We start from the raw sequence: 19,741 nt of genomic DNA on the forward strand, positions 1-19,741 counted from the left end.
CCCTCTGAGCAGTTGCAGCATATTTTGTGTCTGGAACCCTCCATCCTTCCATCCATCCATCCTAACTTCTGTCCTTCCTTCCTTCCATCCATCTATCTCTCCCCCTTTCCTTCCATCCACCCTTCATTCCATCCATCCATCCTTTCTTCTTTCCATCAATCCCTCCCTCCTTCCACTCATCCATCCTTCCATCCATTCATCCTTCTGTCTTTCCTTCCTTCCTTCCTTCCTTCCTTCCTTCCCTCCCTCCCTCCATGCTTCTTCTCCCTCCCTCCCTCCCTCCCTCCCTCCCTCCCTCCCTCTTTCTTTCCTTCTTTCTTTCTTCCTTCGACCCTGGGGCTTTGTGTAGGGTGTGTCTAGGGTCTTCGAGGCTCCTGGAGACCTAATCCGTGGTCCCCGCTGACCCTTCCTACTCCTCTCCTTATGTCCAGTATTATCTTCATGTTGCAAAGAAAATGAGGTAGAAAAAAGCTGACTACACGATTCCAAAGAAAAGTTTCATAGAATCGGAGAATTCTATGAAACGTTTCGTAACAAACGAATGTTTCTATGAAACTTTTCTTGAGAATCATGTAGTCAGCGTTCATATTTCCGCATGCAGCCATAGAATCATAGACTCATAGAGTCAGAAGAGACCCCCCCAAAAGGGCCCTCATCCAGTTTGACCATGCAGGAACTCTCAATCAAAGCATCCCCATTTTGACAGGTGACCATTCCAGCCTTGCAGTGAGCAGGAAACTAAGTCCAAGAAGTTGCTATACACTCCAATATTTTCTTCAGTCGTGATCTTTGGGGACCCTCCCATTCAATCCCTGCTGACCCTTCCTTCCTTCCCTCCTTCCTTCCTTCCTTCTTTTTTGTTGCCTTTCTTCATCCCATTCATCCATCCATCCCTCCTTCCATCTTTCCCTCCTTCTTTCCTTCCATCCATCCATCCTTCCTTCCTTCCTTTATCCATCCATCCACCCTTCCTTCCTTCTTTTATCACTTCCCTCCCTCCCTCCCTCCTTCCATCCATTCATTCCTTCCTGCCATCCTTCTTTCTTCATCTGTGGCTGTGGGGCTTTGGCAAGCGCCCTGGGGGCTTGACCCACCCCTTCCCCACTGACCCTTCTTCTTGCCTTGTCCAGGGCTCTCTGGCTGGAAAGTGGCGCACCGACTTGGGCTCGGAGATGGTCCTGGACCCGCCGGACGCCAATGGCTTATTCCATGGCAAATACCTGACCAAGGTTTCGACCAAGAAGCCCATCAAGGTCTCGCCCCTGTCTGGCATGCAAAACATCGCAGGTGGAAAAGAAGAAGAGCAGCCCACTTTTGGCTTCACCGTCGGCTGGACCTTTTCAGGTAGAATCATTATAGAAACTATAATAGGCCCCATTCCCACTTACAAATAAAGTGATTCACAATCCAAATTGATGGAACGGTTCAGCAGCGGAATGTGGTTCACGCTACGTTTGACCCAGTTGTGTTTTCTTGCTGCAAAATAAAATAAAATATCCCGCTTGTTGTTCACATCGACAAAGGAATCAATTCAAAATAGCACGGGAATTGGGCCAGAGAGCGTCCTGCGCCCAAGCGTTCATCCGGTCCAGAGGGTCAGAAAGGAAGGTGGGTCCTGTGACATGGGAATTGGGCCAAAGAACATCCTGCGCCCAAGGGCCATCCAGTCCAGAGGGTCCGAAAAGAAAGTGGGTCCCGTGACCCAGGAATTGGGCCAGAGAGTGTCATGCTGCCGGCCCCCCCCCCCCCCCCCCGGGAAAGACGCAGATCATCATTCCCGGACCACGGGGCCCGAACCCCTTTGCCAGACTTTCTCCGTATCCCATTGCCTGTCCCCCTTCTTTTCTGCCCCTGCACAGATTCGACAGCGGTCTTCGTGGGTCAGCGCTTTGTGGACGCGGATGGAGAGGAGGCACTGAAGACGTTCTGGCTCCTCCGGGAAAAAGCGGAGGACCCAAAGGATGACTGGAGCGCCACTCGGTGAGGAGGGGTCCCTCCATGTCCTGGAGGGTGTGGTCAGTTCTTGCCGGACTTTTTGGCAGAGGGATGGGGTGCCTTTTCGGGGAGAGGGATATTGCAAATATTTCAGGAACACCCAATAAGAGAATGAAAGTTCAGCAAATTATTATTTTTATTTAAAAGCTTGATTTTGGATTGCGAGGATTTTTTCACAAAGGTCCGAAGATCCTGCGCAATTGGCGACAACATCTTTTTTAATAGGAATCCAGACAAAAGGGCTTGCCAGCCATACATTGGTTGCATACGTAGGATACAAACACCTAACACCCCTTGTCAGTCATTGAATATGAAACATATATATTTGTCCTTCCATATTTGCAAGGGTTAGGGGCACAAGACCCCCATGAAAGTAGAAAAAACGCAAATAACAAAAACACCCATGTTTTCACCTGAGAGGATACCTCTCTAGGAATCTCTAGGTCCTCCAGTGCAACTCTGTGGTCAACATCTGACAGACACTGACAATAGAACTGCGCCGGAGGAGCTACAAAGGCCTAGTAGAGTATTCTCTCTAGTAATCTCTTGGTCATTCATTGCATCTATTAGTTAAGGTTGACCATAGAGTTCCACTGGAGGGCCTAGATATTCCTAGAGCGAACATATTAATCAAATCCACGAATAATCAAATCTGAAAATATCAAAACAACTATGGAGGGATGTGTGTATATGTATTTCTGGATCCTCATGGGCTTCATGATGGACATCTCTTCCCAGGACTTTTTTCAATCCATGGCCCACATACTCCCAGTCTGGTGTTCCTTATCTTGGGGAGATTGAGACTAAGGCATCATTTAAGAGTCATAAAAAGGCCCTGAATACCAGAAGGAGGCCTCTCTGACCTATTTGTTATCTATCTGCCCAAAATCCTTTGGCGGGCCTCATCCTGATCTGTTTTTCTCTTCTAGTACTGTTTTGCCATTTTGTTAATGTTTGTTGTCTTCTTTGGGAGAAGCAGGCCTGACTCCCCTTTCGTGGTTCTCTTTCAGAGTCGGCCAGAACGTCTTCAAGCGCATTGGTCACGCATGAGAAACTGCGCAGTTTCGCTCCCATCCCTCCTCTTCCGAAGCTCCAGAGAGGGGCTAACCACCTTGGGGGGCACAAAGACACCTGACTCCCCCTCCCATGCCAGCAAAGCCCCCCCCCCCACCGACCTTCAGCCTCCCCCTAAACAGAGGCTGGATGGCCATCTGTCTATTATGTTTTGACTGAGAATTCCTGCATGGCAGAATGGGGTTGGACTGGATCAAGGCTCTTCTTGGGGTCTCTTTCAACTCAATGATTCTATGATTTCCCCCCTATGGTGCGTGATGTTTTTTTTGGGGGGGAGGGTTGTACATTGCCAGACGGATTGCAGTACCCCATCCAACCCCCCAAAAAGAGCCACTCCATTATCCCTGCTATTCCTCTGCTGTTTGCCAACCCCTCTGCTAGATTCGGCTCAGCCTTCCTCGCAGGGTTGTTGTCAGAAGAGGATGGGAAGGGGCAGAATAAACTATACCCCTCATTGAAGGGGGGTATGGACAATGTAACCCATGAATGCAGGCTCTATGGTGAGGGGAGGACCCCCACTCAAGACCCCCTTGCATGAACCCACAAAGCCCCCCCCCACCCCCTTCAGCTTCCCTGACCCCTTCCCCCCAGCCAGAAAACTTTTATGTCCAGAAAAAGGTGGCCCAGAGGGGGAAGAGGTCATCCTGGGCAGGGCAGGTGGAACAGCCCCCCACACACACAAAGTGGACATGAGTGACCCTCTGAATTTGGGGGGGGGGCAAGCAGAATCCAGTGGGGTGAGTCAGGTGGATCCTACTCTGTGGATCCTATCCACTGCAGAGAGGGAAGACCCCCAACCCACAGCCCCCTCTGGACCCACAGTATAGCTTCCTCTACTGATTGCTTACTTTCTTCGATCCTATATGGACCCTTTGTACCAATAAAGTAGTTCTTATTCTTACCTTGCTAATGTGTCTTGTTCATTTACCAGAATGTAAAGGTTCGCTAATATACACTCTTTCCTCCATAAATGCTAGGTTTGGGGGCTCAAGACCCCCGTGGATATGGGAAGCACTGCATATAACAAAACCACCAAGTTTTTACCTGAGAGGATACCTCTCTAGGAATAATCTGTAGGTCCTCCAGGGTAATTCTGTGGTCAAAGTCCGACAGACACTGACCAGAGAACTGTGCTGGAGGAGCTACAAAGGCCTAGTAGAATGTCCTCTCTAGGAATCTCTAGGTCCTACAGTGCAACTTTTAATTCCAGTTGACCATAGAGTTGTACTGGAGGACCTAGATATTCCTAAAAAGGAACATATTAATCAAATCTGCAAATATCAAAAGCCGCAAATATGGAGGGATGAGTGTAGCTTATTCTACTTACTTACTTACTTTCTTCGATCCTATATGAATCCTCTAAACCAATAATGTAGGCCTTATTTTTAATTACTAATGTGCCTTGCTCATTTACCATAAATGCAAAGGTTCATGTGTGTGTGTGTGTGTGTGTGTGTGTGTGTGTGTGTGTGTGTCTGGCTTTGCTTCGTGAATCTTCGTTCGCGAAGCAAAGCCAGAGATACACACATGCACACGTGTATATGGGATGGATGGACTCAATGGGAAAAAGCAATAATGCTGGGAACAGTGGATATAAGCAGAAAGAGAAGAAGGCTGCATGCCAGGAGGACTATTAAGGAGGACATGGGAATGGATTTGTAGGAACTGAGCAGAGCAATGGAGGACAGAAGGTCTTGGAGATGTCTCATTTATAGGGTCGCCATGGGTCAAGATTGACCCCATGGTGGATAACAACACATCCCATACGTCCTACATTCTGTCCTCCTTTGTGGTCAAGGCATCTGGTCACTCTGCTCATACTGTCCAACATACTGTTGGACCCCAGGATGCTGTTGCAATTAACCTATAAATCCCAAATTTGACCACTACCATTTTCCAGCACTTTGTGCCTGAGTGACCGGAGCTGGTCTTAATGGGGCCAAAGGGTCAGCAGGGGGCAGGGGGGCTTAACCTTGTCCAGAGACCCTTCTCACAAAGCCCAGAAACCTCGGGAAGGGGGTCGCTCTGCCATCTTTAGAACCCCCAAAGAAGAAGACCCTTCCCCAGATTTATCCAGGAAGGGCCTCTCCTCCTCCAGTTTCCTCCCACTCCTTTACCTCCATGTATTTTAGGATAACCATGGAGCCCCGCAATAGGATCCTCTGGAGCATTGGAGGGGCAAGAGCATCTCTTGGGGGGCTCCCTGTGGCCCTGGATGTGGGGGGGAGGTGACCATCGGGGCTAGCCCCCTCCCCACTCCTCCATTGGGGGGACTATGATTGTATTGTTGTAGAAAACTGCTACGGTGACTTAAAATACTGCAAGTTCTCTCACTAAACTCACAGCAGACTTTGGTCTGACAGAGTCAGTAAGGAGGGGACCAAGATGAATTTAGAAACACAGATTTGTATATTTAGACAGCTGTCACTCCAGGAGGAATTCACATTCCAAAATGAACCCCAGAGCCCCGAATAAAGAAAATGGCCACTTTTTATAGGCGTTTAGACAAAGAACCCCATCTAGCATATTTCATTGGCCATAGCAAAAGTTAAACATATAGGATTTCCATACAATCGGGGTACAGAATTATGAATACATTAAAGGTACACTTTAGCCATTTACCCTATCTGCTTCACTCCCCTTTACAGGCCTTGCGGAGATATCTCCCTTCCAGGATTTATGTCTCCTCACTAATAACAAACTCCAGACCTTTGAGGTCAACCCCTGGGTCATCTTGAGCTCTTATGCCTCAGCTCTAACCTTTGCCTGCGTTCTTGGGGCCTTCCAAATGCTTATACATACGTACCCTTATTTCTATTACACTACATTTATATATGTATGCTAAATATTAAACTTTTAAAACTCTTCTACCTCAGTATTCTCCTGTCTGGCTGAATGGGGTCTCACCAGATGACCCTTAGCTCTAAGGTCCTATGAAAAGAGACCCCACCTCAGCATTAAGAAGGAAACCGACTCCACTTATAGGAATTGTTCCAGGGAAGGCTGCCTCCAAGGGTGGGGTCTATTCACCAGAGATCTGGATGTCCATCTGTCAATGGGGATATTTTGATTGAGATTTCCTGCATGGAAGAATGGGGTTCAACTGGATCAGGGCCCTTTTAGGGGTCTCTTCCAACTCTAGTATCCTATGTATTCCTGCATGGTGGAAGGGGTTTGGACTATATGGCCCTTAGCAGTCCCTTCCAACTGTAGGATCCTATGTATTCCTGCATGGCAGATGGAGAATGGACTATATGGCCCTTAGTAGTCTCTTCCAATTCTATGATTTCATGATTTGGATAAATAAACAGGATGCACTGGTAGGCAAAAAAGAGCTTGACTTTATTGCTCCATTTAGGTTCAGCAAAAACAACTTAGGCCTGGTAGAAACGCCTCGCAACCCTAGCACGTCTTCCGTACATCAAAATGGCAGTGCACTGCAACATCATTATGGCGCCGCAAAAAGAACATGCTTTATGAAGGTTCTCTTTGCTCCAGGAAGCCGCACGGTTTGTCCGCTGCGTCCTCCTTGTGGAGCAAACCAGGGCGCTGGCAGACCGCCCTTTTTGGGCAGTCTGTACCGGACCTTACTCAGGATTGTAGAGAATAACTACCCTTGGTAGAAGCATCCCTAGTAGAGCTGACTCTGCTGCGCGTAAGTCAGAGGAAGAAACCCTCTTTAGGAGCATGACCTGGTTTCTGCTTCCAGGAAAAGGACAGAGAACAAAGGGCAGTACCTTTTATTGACCCCTAGCATGGGAAGTGACCTTTTTGCAAGCCACACTGACCAAATGACCATCAGTGTTCCTGCTAGAACACACACACACACACACACACACACACACACACACACACACACCCTTCTCAAGGAAAGAAAACCTAGATCTGCAAAACTCTTCAGTCCATTTTTGCTCAGATGCATTTACATGCAATAATAATAATAATAATAATAATAATAATAATAATAATAATACGTAGATAGCCCTTGTGGCACATTTAAGACTCACTGAAAGAAAGAAGTTGGCAGCATGAGCAGTCTACTTCCTCAGATGCATTTAGATGCAACACTAATACTAATAATAATATGTAGAGACATCTTTGGACACCTTTGAGACTCACTGAAAGAATTTGGCACTATGAGAAATTCTAGACTTAAGTCTACTTCCTCAGATGCATTTAGATGCAATAATAATAATCATCATAATCATAATATGTAGAGATCTTGCAGCACCTTTGAGACTCACTGAAAGAAAGAAAGTTGGCAGCATGAGCAGTCTACTTCTTCAGATGCATTTAGATGCAATACTAATACTAATACTAATAAAATGTAGAGATCTTGTGGCTCTTTTGAGTAACCGAAAGAAAGAACTTGGCAGCATGAGCTTTCCTAGACCCCAGTCCACTTCTTCAGATGCATTCAGTCAGAAGATGAACACGGCTATAGCTTTGAATTCCACGCTTAGCTGTGACACTTTTGACCATTTAAAGGTTTTATTCTTTCCTTAACAAAAGTCTTAGGCGACTTGAATCGTCCACATGTCCTACATTCTGTGGTGCCTTGTCCTCCTTTGTGGTCAGGGCATCTGGACACTCTGTTTGGGGATGCGAGGAGGAAGGAGGGCGTATGGCCACTGAAACTGGGAAATGGACGGAGCCAAGGCAAGGCCCTATGTGAACACACTGTACGCAGCTTTGAGCTTACGATGAAGCAGTGTGGTAAAAGAATGAATAGTGCGCCTGCCTTTGGTGCATGCACGCAGCCACATCGCCATGCCTGACCCCCTTAATACTCAATGGGTTTAAAGCATACATGCTTTTTGCCCCTCGTAAGGTAAAAGCCTAGTATATTCCACAATGTTGCCCCATTGTGTCGGGGATGATTTGATTTAGATTTCCTGCATGGCAAGGGTTGGACTGGATGGCCCTTGCGGTCTCTTCCAACTATACGATGCTATGATTCTATGATTGGCAAGTACAATTTTCCTATGGACAAGTCTTCCCCAGTATTTCTCTATGGGCAAGTATGGTTTCCCTTAAGGGAAACAGAATCATAGAATCATATAGTTGGAAGAGACCACAAGGGCCATCCAGTCCAACCCCCTGCCATGCAGGAACTCTCATATTCCCCAATGATTCCTTATGGGCCAGTATTCCAGAATGATTCCCTAAGGTAGGGGTAGGCAACCTTTTTGAGCCAGGGGCCAGGCTGCTGTCCCTCAGACAACTGGGGGGCTGAAGCCAAAAAATAAATAATTAAATAATTTCAAAATAAATAAATAAATAAATAACCCGGGACAAATGTAAGACAAAAATTTCAAATGGAGGACACTTTAAAAAAAAAAAATTGCTGATTTTAAAAAAAATGTTAATATAAATGTATGTTTCGGAGGCTTCTATAGACAATTGCCCCCTTGCCCACCACTTGCCCCCCCTTGCTTGCCGCTTGCCCCCCATGGCCACCTCCTCCTGATAGGCCAAAGGCCCCACACCCTCACGCGGGAGGCCAAAGTCTCCGGCGGCAATCAGCGGCTGGACCGGGCTGAGGCCGGTCTCAAGGCCTTGCTGGGCCGCATCCGGCCCGCAGGCCGCAGGTTGCCTACCCCTGCCCTAAGGGACAATGTTCCCCAATGATTGCCTATGGCCAAGTATTCCCCAATGATTCCCTATATGACAATATTCCCCACTGTCCAAAATTCTTGAACAAATGGACATTCTCACTACATTTGTATGTAAATTCCTTTAACTCCACATCCATGCCAACATTTGGATTGAAATTTGTCATTTGTAAATGCTAATTGATGCGGCATCCTGTGCCATTTTCTAATCATTTTCGTTTGTTGTTCTTTTACATTTGTATTTTTAATATTAACAATTTGTTCTAGCCAAATTTTAATTTTGTCTGTATCAATCAATAAATCTTTTCCCCAGTTCGTTGCCAGTCCTCTGTCGTTCTAAATTGGGTTGTTAACATAATCTTATAAATTTTCCCTATTAGTCCTTTTCCACCTTCTAATTTTTTTCAATTATTTCTTCTAACAATTCATTTTAATCTACAATATTTAATGGTATTTCATCTAGTAATTTTATTATCCCTTTTATTTGAATCCAGTATTGACTTCCAACTAAAATAGTGAATTTTTCTCCCTGTATTCGTACCCCTGTTGATTCATATTAATTTCCAGTTATTTTAAATACCTCGATCTTTAATTTTTAAAATATTTTTCCAAAGTCTTCATTATTACTTTTATTTAAATATTCAATTGGTAACCATTTCCTGTTTTTTATACCCAGTTTTTTTACTCCACTTCTCCCATATTTTATAATTCACCATCATTGGACCAATTCTTTTCTCTCCCCCCCCCCCCCATATATTTTCCCCTGAAAGATAGAGACAAACTCCATTTGATTGCTCTGTCTTTCTAATTTAACCCACTTTGTATTTTGGTTATATTCTACCTCTATCATTCTAAGCAATTGAACCGCCTCAAAATATAATTCGAGTGATGGAGCTCCCCGTCCTCCATTACTTTGATGCTCATATAATAATGCCTTAGATAATCTGGCTTTTTTATTGCTTGATATCCATTTTAATATTGACCCATCCCATTTCTTCAAAACTTTACTAGGAATTGTTTCTAGGATAGTTTGAAATAAATATAAAAACTTTGGTCATACCATCATTTTAAACGTCCTAATTTTTGTTAGCAATTTCCAATTTTTACTTGCCCACTTGGAGATTTGGCTATTAATTTTTTTCCATAATTGATTATCATTACCCTGTAGAATATTATTTAACTTAATTGATAAATTTACACCTGAATATCTCATGTTTTTATCCCCAATTTTAATCCCGATGCAGTTTGAATTTCTTTTTGTTCCCACCAATTTGTGTTCATAAACATTATCTATGATTTATCCATATTAAATTTAAGCCCAGAAATGTTTTTAAATTTCTGAAATATTTCCAATAACTTGATCACAGCTTGATTCGGTTTCTGTGTCACTATCAGAGCATCATCTGCAGATAAATTCAACTTTATCTCTTCTTTACTTATTTCATATCCCTTTCTCTCTTCTGATCCCGAATCATATTTGCAAACGGTTCCATTGCTAATATAAATAATAAAGGGGAAAGTGGGAAACTTTGCCTTACTCCACTTTTCATTTTAGATTTTCTTGATTTCTCTCCATTTATCATGATTTGTGCTTCTGTATCATTATATATTTCCATGATGGTTTCACTAAACCTTTCCCCTAATCCAAAATCCCTAAAAAAGTTATAGAGATATTCGTGATTTATTGAATCAAATGCTTTGTAAATATCTAATTTTATCAAAGCTAATTAATTTTTGTGTTGTTTAGCATGATATACTAAATATATTCCTTATTGGTTCCTGAATATATGTCCCTCTCACAAATCCATATTGTTGTTCTTTAATTAAAGTAGGTAAATATTCATCTAATCTATTAGCTAAAATTTTCATTAAAAATTTATAATGTGGATTGCTTAATGTGATAGGATGATACGATTCAGGGTTGGCTGGATCTTTATTGGGTTTAAGTATTAATATAATTTCAGATAGTTTCCATGTTTCTGGGATTATTTTATTATCCAAAATTTCCTTGTAAATTTTAGTCAAATGCTCACTCAATTCATTTTTTAAAGTTTTATAAAATATAGATGTGAATCCATCTGGGCCAGGAGATTTAATTCCTTTTGAATCTTGTATTACTCTTTCTATCTCTTGTTTAGTTATTGGGGAATTTATATAATTTCTCTGTATTTCATTTTTATATTTGTTTTTTGATCCTCCACTTTCTTCTCTTTGTACAATCTTTCATAAACTTTAACTTCTCTTATTCTCTCATCATCAGTTATTATTTCACTTTTGTCCCCTGTTATTTTACTAATCCTCTTTTTCCCTCTTCTCTTTTAAGGAAGTTGGCCCAACTCTTCATACTTCTAGTATCCCATGACTTAAATTCATTCCTAGTATACATTTGGTTTGGTCCAGTTTGTTAATTTCTTCTTCTTTTTTTATCCCACTGTTCTTTTATTGTAGTTATATTCTTTTTGTAACATTTCCACTTCTTCTATCAATTTCTTTCTATATAAAATTTTCTTTTTTTAATTCCTATTTCCATGCTTAGGCATTTCCTCCTTACCATTGTTTTAAATGCATCCCATAGTATTTGTTTTGAAATGTTTCCCCATCATTTAAATCAAATGGAAGCGAGGAAATGAAAGGGAAAGTGGACAAGCAGCCAGCCACGTTCTATCCATCTATATATCTACCTGAAGCAAAAACCATGCACATTTTTGTCCCCCCACCCTCCCTCTGACAGCTCTTTGCAGCCCCTGTCAGTGACCCCGATTTCCCCTTTTTGCCTCCTGTCACCTTGCCTCCTGTCAGATGAGAGTTGTTTGCTTGCTTGTGTGGTGCTCCAAACAGAGGAGCTTTTGTGGGTTCCCTCTTGGAGAGAAGGAGGAGAGGGTCCTGGGCATTCCTGTCATCCCTGCCTCCTGCGTGTTGATGGCACAGGACCCCCACTGGACTTGACACCAGAGGCCCCGGCAGAAGAAGCCAGACCCGCACTGCTGGGCCATGAGCCTCCTCTCCTTCTCACTCTCTGCCCTGGTCCCCTCCTTCCCTTCCTTCTCTCTTTTCTCTCTGTTTTGCCCTCCTTCTTCACTCCTTCTCGCTGCTTATCCCTCCTTCCTTCTCTCTCCCTCCTTCCGTGTTCTCCTTCCCTCTTCTCTCCCCTGTCCCACTTTCCCTCCCTCCTTCTTTTCCCCCTCACACACACACACTCACACACACCCTCCTTCCCTCACTACCGATGCATGCCTGCGCCCGAGGGTCACTCCCAGGCCACCCCACCTCCTGTACATTCCTTCTCCTCCTCCTCTTCTACTCTGCTCTTCCTCTTCCTCGGCTGCAAGTGTGGAGGAAGAGGGGAGAGGAGGAAGAAGAGGAACAGGAAAGGGAAGAGAAAAGAAGGAAGAAGAGAAGGAGGAAAAGGAGGTCAGGAAGATGAGGAGGAGGAGAAAGAGCCCGCAAGGGGTGGCGTTGGCAGAGGAGGAGGAGGAGGGAGGGAGAAGGAGAATGAGGAAGAGCAGAGAAGAGGAAGAGGAGGAGGAAAAAAGGAGCGCAAGCAGTGACAGGAGGGGGAGAGGAGGAATAAGAGGAGGGGGAGGAAGGCAGGGAAGGCAAGGGAAGAGAAGGAAAAGCCGCAGGGTGCGCATAATCTGTCATTACAACAACAACCAAAATAATAATAATAATAACAATAATATTTTATATCCCGCCTCTTCCAATTGAGGAAGAGGGAAAAGCCGCTTGCAATAAGCCAGCAGGAGAGGGGAGCATGATCCTCCCACTGCCTGCCCTCTGACCTTAATCCCTCCCTGAACTTGACCCGATCATGATTGGGGCAAGTTCATATTTCTCAGAACCCGGGTTTTTTCAAAAGAAAGGGTATTTTCCCCAATTATGAATGACCCACGCTAAGCGGCATTTGCCACGGAACGGGTATGCAAGCCTCTGATTCGCTTGTGGGGGATTCGGGGCCAATATGAACTTCACGTGCAAGGATCGATTTCTGATCCGGGGTAAAAGGTAGTCTGAATGGGCCCATAGAAGCCAAATCTTGGTAAATCTTTATATTATGTCCATTATATTCCAGATTTTGTATTGATCTCAGTTTTTTAAAGGCCATGTCCTTCATGTTTTTCTTTTCCAAAAGCTATAATGATGTCTTTTCTTCTCCTGCTGCCTTGTGCCCCCAAAGGCCAGTGGGCTTCCTCTAGATCATCCGGGGAAACTTTTAAATCATAGCTTTTCCACCATGTTGTTAATGTAGTGATTAAATCACTAAATTTAGCTTGTTCTGGAAAGTTCCTTATTCTTACATTTCTCCTTCTTTGTCTCTTCTCAGTCTCTATGAATCTGTCTCAAAGATTTACGACTTCATTTCTCAGCGTCTCTATCTGTTGTTCATCGTTTTCAGCTTTTTGCTTTGCTTCCTCAGTTGTCTTTTTTATTTCACTCGTCTGTTCTGTGAGAACTTTAATTGTACTCTGAATGCTTTGGAAGGCATCAAGCAGCTTGTCTAATTTACGACCCAGGACTTCTAACAAGATTTTTGTGGGAGGAATCACCATTGCTGTCTCAATGTTGTTCATAAATCATGCTGCAGCTGGCTTTTCTCTCCCACTTGCTTTTCTTCTTATTCAAAGAGATCTTGCTTGTTCAGGATCTTAATTCTAATGTCCAAATTAAGTGCCTTGCACTTTTTGTCAACTTTATGTGCAATAATAAATCTATTTTCTATCTCTTAGAAGGGAGAGGACTTGAAGGCATCTATCTGTCAAGGTATGCTAGTTGTGACTAAGTTGTGACTGGATGAGAGTCTAGTAAACTGGCAGGTGTAGTCCATGATGCACTAGCAATCAGTCATGTAATTAGCTAATTAGGCCAGGTTGTTGTGTTAGCCAATTAGCAAAGTATAACTGCATTGCAATGTCTGCTGGACTGTTGAGAGCATTCTCTGTACATGCTCTCCATGCTGTTGGGAGCTTTCTGTACATGCTCTCCATACAGTTTGGTAGCACTCTGAATGTGTTCTCTATGCTGGTTGCGACCTTGCTGATAATACTGCTCTCCATGCTGTTGTAATGGTAATGTTATAATGATACGCTGCTGAACTAGGAGTTTTTTACTGTGCTTCAGTTTTTGCTGTTATGTACTGTGCCATTTGTACTGTTTTGTTTTTTACTTCTGTTTCATGACTTCTCTTGAGTAAAGCAATTTTTGTGAAAACATCTCCAAAACTCTGCTGTTATCTTTTTGCCTCAATACACACCCCAACACTATCCTCTTTCCCTGCGCATGTGCATCCCCTCCGTTCACTATCTGCTTTGTTTTCAGTGCACAGAATCAGATCATACACATAACTTTGATGTAAGTCCATTTATTGTTTCTGAATCACTTGTATACATATCTGTCAACAGTAACTGGAGTGAATCGCTCCTTGACAAGAGGCTGGTCCAGTTTCTGGCAGCTTGCTTTAAACCATAAATGCTCTTTTGTAATCTGCATTTCCAAGAGATTTCCAATCCTGGAGGTTGCTCCATATAAAGTTCTTCAGTGAGATCTCCATATAGAAAAGCTGTGCAAAGATCCAGATGTTGAACAGTCATTTTCATGTAAGCTGCAACAGCTAGGAGAGTCCTGATGGTTGCTTGAGTAACTATGCCAGCAAAAGTTTCGTTGTAGTCCTCACCATACTTTTGAGTATTGCCTTTAGCAACAAGTCTTGCTTTGTACCTCTGAATCTTCCCTTATAGAATCATAGAATCATAGAGTTGGAAGAGACCGCAAGGGCCATCCAGTCCAACTCACTGCCATGCAGGAAATCCAAATCAAAGCATCCCCAACAGATGGCCTTCCAGCCTCTGTTTAAAGACCTCCAAGGAAGAAGACTCCACTACACTCCGAGGGAGTGCATTCCACTGTCGAACAGCCCTTACTTATGCTTCTAGCTTTGTGGTAAAGACCCATCTACAGCTAATTGCTCTTTTTCTTTCTGGCAATTTGGACAAAGTACATGTCTTGTTTTTATATAAAGGATTGAATTTCCTCACTAACAGCTTCCACCCACTTCTCAGGATCTGTCTTTGTCATTCTCTTTATCTTTTTCGAATCAGAGGGTTTTGGAATTAAGTCCTCTGTGGCTTGATAAGAGAATCTGTCAGGTGGCATATCTTTATTGGAGCGTTCTTCTCACCTGGATTTGGATACCTGGCTCCGCTTCTTGCTTACCATCTGGTTCCTCATTGTTAGGCTGCTCCATTGCAGGTGAAGTTCCTTCTGGATGCAAGAGTCTTGGAAGATGGAAGAAATCCACTTGCTTTGGTTGCTGGTGGGAGTCTTCTTTTTCTTTTGCAAATAAATCTCATAGACATCTTGGTTTGGATTAGATTCAGGCTGTGGCCTTTAATAAATAGAAACAGCATGTTATAGTTGAAGCCATTCTGTATTGTTTGAGTGAGGAAAAACCATCTTTCTCAAAGTAAGTATCTTCAGGATAAGCAGTTTAAACTAATCTGGGACCTCTTCTGAGATCTCACTGAGTCTAAACTGGGACACCTTCTGGGAACTAGACTGGGACCTCTTCTGGGCCCATAACCCAATAAAAACATAGGGTGCAATTTTAGTTTTCCAGGGTGTTAACTGTTTTAAAGGTAAACTAAAATACACTGGCATGAGAGTAAAACTTGTTGGGAGTTTAATTTTCATCAGCAGAGCAACGAAAACGTGGATCAGACTATCTGGTTTCCCACTGACCACTTTCACCCTTCAAGGACCAAGAGGAGGGACACATCTCTGTCTCTCTCAAAACACATTTCTGTCCTACCTGCAAAGCTTTAAGCCTTTGGATCTTACAGGATCCCATGAAAAGACCTTGGAACAACAATGAGGGGATGCTTGAATAATAATAATAATAATAATAATAATAATAATAATAATAATAATAATAATAATTTATTTATTTATTTATTTATTTATTTATATCTTGCCTCTTCCGTTTTGGGGATCGAGGCAGGTAACAACAAAATTTGTACAATACACAACAATAAAAACAACAAGCCCCACAAGACCCTGGCCCCACTCTCCCTCCCAAGTATAAAATTAAACAATAAAACATGGTTAAAATATACATAACAATACATCGAAATTAATAAACAATCCACAAATGAGAAAAATAATAAGAGGAAGGAGATTCAATTTAATAATAATAAAACTAGCACTTCCTCTCTCCAATCCCACCAGCTTTGCCTGAAATGCAGCCAGATGAGAAAGGATTGCTCCCACCATTGTAAACATTCCCCTTGGTCCCAATAGATAATTTTTAAAAGTTTGTTCAGCAAATAGAAGAGATGGTCAACAGACCTTCAGAGCTGACATCTAGTGCCCTGCTGCTGGCTGGAAATAGCTTCTCCCATGTGTGGGTCCTGTGATGACGGTTTAGATGTCCACTCTGACTGAAGCTCTTTCCACATTCCATGCATTTAAAGGGCTTCTCCCCTGTGTGGGTCCTTTGATGTCTGTTTAGATGTCCACTCCAATTGAAGCTCTTTCCACATTCCATGCATTTGTATGGCTTCTCCCGTGTGTGGGTCTTTTGATGTGAATTTAGATCTCCACTCTGACTGAAGATCTTTCCACATTCCATGCATTTATATGGCTTCTCTCCAGTATGTGTCTTTTGATGTCTGTTTAGATGTCCACTCCGACTGAAGCTCTTTCCACATTCCATACATTTGTATGGCTTCTCCCCTGTGTGGGTCCTATGATGTGAATTTAGATCTCCACTCTGACTGAAACTCTTTCCACATTCCATGCATTTATATGGCTTCTCCCCTGTGTGCGTCATTAGATGTACGCTTAGATTTCCACTCTGAATGAAGGTCTTGCCACATTCCATGCATTTATAGGGCTTCTCCCCCGTATGAGTCTTTTGATGTAAATTTAGATGTCCACTCTGACTGAAGCTCTTTCCACATTCCATACATTTATAAGGCTTCTCCCCAGTGTGGGTCTTTTGATGTGTGTTTAGATGTTCACTCCGACTGAAGCTCCTTCCACATTGCATGCATTTGTATGGCTTCTTCCCTCTGCGAGTTCTTTGGTGTACAGTGCAGGCATTTCTATCTCTGAAGCTCTTTTCAGGTTCCATGTGTTTGTGTGGCTTCTCCCCTGTGTCAGTCCTGATACTGGGGGCAAGGGTGGGAGATAAATAAATATAATAATGATGATGCAATCCGTTCTGAGAGTCATTGATGCTAAAGAGTGGGGTAGACTACTTAAAATAAATAAAATTGTCCTAATGCAGATTCTTTTTTTAAAAAAAAAAAATGCAACATTGGCCACCTTGCAATGAAGTTTGATCCAAATATTGGTGATCACATTGTTCTGGGCACCACAATTAAAAAGGTGTTGACAAATTGGAGCGTATCTAGAGAAGGGAAACTAGAATGGTGAAGGGTCTCGAAACCATGCCTTATGAGGAAAGACCTATGATGCTGGGGAGATTTTACCTGGGGAAGACATGATTAAGGGGTGATATGATAGCCCTGTTTAAATATTTGAAGGGAGGTTACAGTGAGGAGGGAGCAAGGTTGTTTTCTGCTGCTCCAGAGAATAGAGACAATGGAGCAATGGATGGAAGCTGCAGGAAAAGAGATTCCACCTCAATATTAGGGAGAACTTTATGAGAATCAGGGCTGTTCAACAGTGGAACACAGTCCTTCCTCTCAGGTTTTGGTGCAGTTTCCAACTTTGGAGGTCTTTAAACAGAGGCCGGTTGTCCATCTGTCAAAATGAGGATGCTTTGACTGGACTCGATTAAGAAGAAAAGCCCTCCCTCCTTCCATCTGCCTTAGTCCAAGCCTCAGAGGGAGAGAAGAACCGATGGACCTGATCCCCTTCTTCTACTCTTGTTTGGTGTCTTTTTAGATTGTAAGCCTGAGGGCAGGGAATGGTCTATCAGAAATACTAATAACTGTAAGCAGCTCTGAGAGACTTTAGGGCTGAAGGGCAGGGTATAAATACCATAAATAAATAATAATAAATAAATTGTGAGTTCCTGCATAGCAGAAGGGGGTTGGATGGCCCTTGTAGTCTCTTCCAACTCTATGGTTCTATATCGATCCAACCCCACTGATGTAGACAATTAAAGATGCAGGATTACTTGACCCTTGGAGATCTCCACATCCCATAGAGAAAGACGTCACCTTCTAGTCAGCAGTCCATAAGACGTATTCCAGAATTTATCATTTTTCTCAGCTCTAAATTCCTATTTTCCACAATTGATCCAACTTATATCCAGAGCATTCACCAATAATAGACTGGGTGCCGGAAGGACTTTCCCAGACCTTAAAAGTCCTGGCAGTTTAGGTCCACACTCCCAATGCATGACCTTTTTAAAAAGTCCATAGAAAAAGCAATAGAAATTCTTTACCTAGAAAACAGATCTGAAACTACCTCTTTAGTGCTACTATGGGACACACGGAAAGCGGTGCTTAGAGGTCTGTTTATACAGGAGGGATCTAAACATTAGAAAAGTACGGAAACAAAATGCCAGGAATTGATTAAAGAAATTGGAGTCTTGTCAAACTCCCACAAGAAGACGGAAAATCAGACATTAAAAACTAATTAGACCTACACTCAGTTAAAAATAAATTGCAATACACAAAAGCCTGCTTCTATGCAAACCATAATAGGAACCCTAAATTGCTAGCTAGTTTAGCAAAACAGAAGCAGAAAGAAGAATTGTTGCAGGTATCAACTCCCCAAATGGCAATATCGAAACCCCTAAAGTCAACAGTTCATCCCTGAAATCTCTCAAAATTTCAAAAACACTCAAGCAGCCCATCTTGTTAGGAGAAATCAAACAGGCAATCCAAAACCTCAACCAAGGAAAACTCATTGATCCGATGGATTTACAGGAGAGTTTTACAAGTTAGATTATAATAAAACTGCCCCACACCTAGAACAACTATTGAATGAGATTTCCTGCATGGCAGAATGGGTTGGACTGGATGGCATTTGTGGTCTCTTCCATTTCTATGACTCTAAGTTGCAAGGTCTATTTCCCCAACCTTGACGCATTTCCAGAATTGGCCCCATTCCCAAAACAAGCAACTATCAACCTCCCACCTCAGCATTTCCATCAATAGCATTAATAAACCAGCATATTTAATTCTAGAAAATAGGATTAATAGCTTCATCACTGAGTATATCTCTATTGACCAAACTGGCTTTGTGGCAAATAGAAAACTATCTGACGCCATTAGACGAGTCCTAAATGTCATCTGTCATGCCTGAAAACCTAAAACCCCACTTGCCTTTATGTCCCCAGATGCCCTGAAAACTTTTGACAGAGTGAACTGACAATACTTGATTGGAGAAAATTTGGAAATTAAATTAATTAGTTTGCTGGAAAACCTATACACAAGATCCTCAGATGCCTTAGTAACAGTGAACAGAACAAACTCTTCTATCTTTAGGCTCCAAAGGGGAACTAAACAAGGATGTCCATTATTATTATTATAGCGCTGTAGATTTATCCCTGCTGTTATTTGCTATTGCAATAGAGCCCTTAGCCACCTCCATCAGAGGAAATGCAAACATAAAGGGACCCAAAACAGGAGGAACAATTAACAAGCTACATCTCTTTGCAGATGATATGATCATCTTCCTAACACAACCTTTGATAGTCTTACAGGTTTCTGAACTACTCAAAAATTAAATTTCTGTGTCAACATTGCATATGAAAACCAACTAGATGTTCAAAAATCTACCAATCTCCGGTTAAAACCCTCAGGATTTACTTACCTAGAAATCAATACTATGAAGATTTCAGTCAGATAATCCCCAGAAGCTACAACAAAATGACTAAACAGTTAATCTCTAAAAGACTAGAATAGAAGAGATTGAAACTCTCTCTTCTAGGCAGAATAGCCTTCATTACAATGTTGATTGTCCCTCACCTGTCCTCCCTATTTCAAACCATCCCATTTCAACCATTGCGAGACTCAAACTTTGCCGAAATCTCATCAGTACATTGGCATTTAACCCAGATCCAGGAAACCCACAGAACACCT

The 19,741-nt window shown here is 42.7% G+C and overlaps 1 protein-coding gene across 1 annotated transcript in view; it reads right to left on the reverse strand.

Moving 5' to 3' along the window:
• LOC121917665 (zinc finger protein 208-like) overlaps positions 1–17,256 on the reverse strand; it is a 25,261-nt gene extending 8,005 nt beyond the window's left edge. The window contains 1 exon segment of the mRNA XM_042443794.1: positions 16,068–17,256. Within this exon segment, the coding sequence (XP_042299728.1) occupies positions 16,068–16,812 (745 nt within the window). The 5' untranslated portion in view covers positions 16,813–17,256.
• Positions 17,257–19,741: the final 2,485 nt, after the last annotated feature.

The sequence above is a fragment of the Sceloporus undulatus genome, unplaced genomic scaffold, assembly GCF_019175285.1.
Source record: "Sceloporus undulatus isolate JIND9_A2432 ecotype Alabama unplaced genomic scaffold, SceUnd_v1.1 scaffold_48, whole genome shotgun sequence".
In the NCBI taxonomy this organism is placed as follows: domain Eukaryota; kingdom Metazoa; phylum Chordata; class Lepidosauria; order Squamata; family Phrynosomatidae; genus Sceloporus; species Sceloporus undulatus.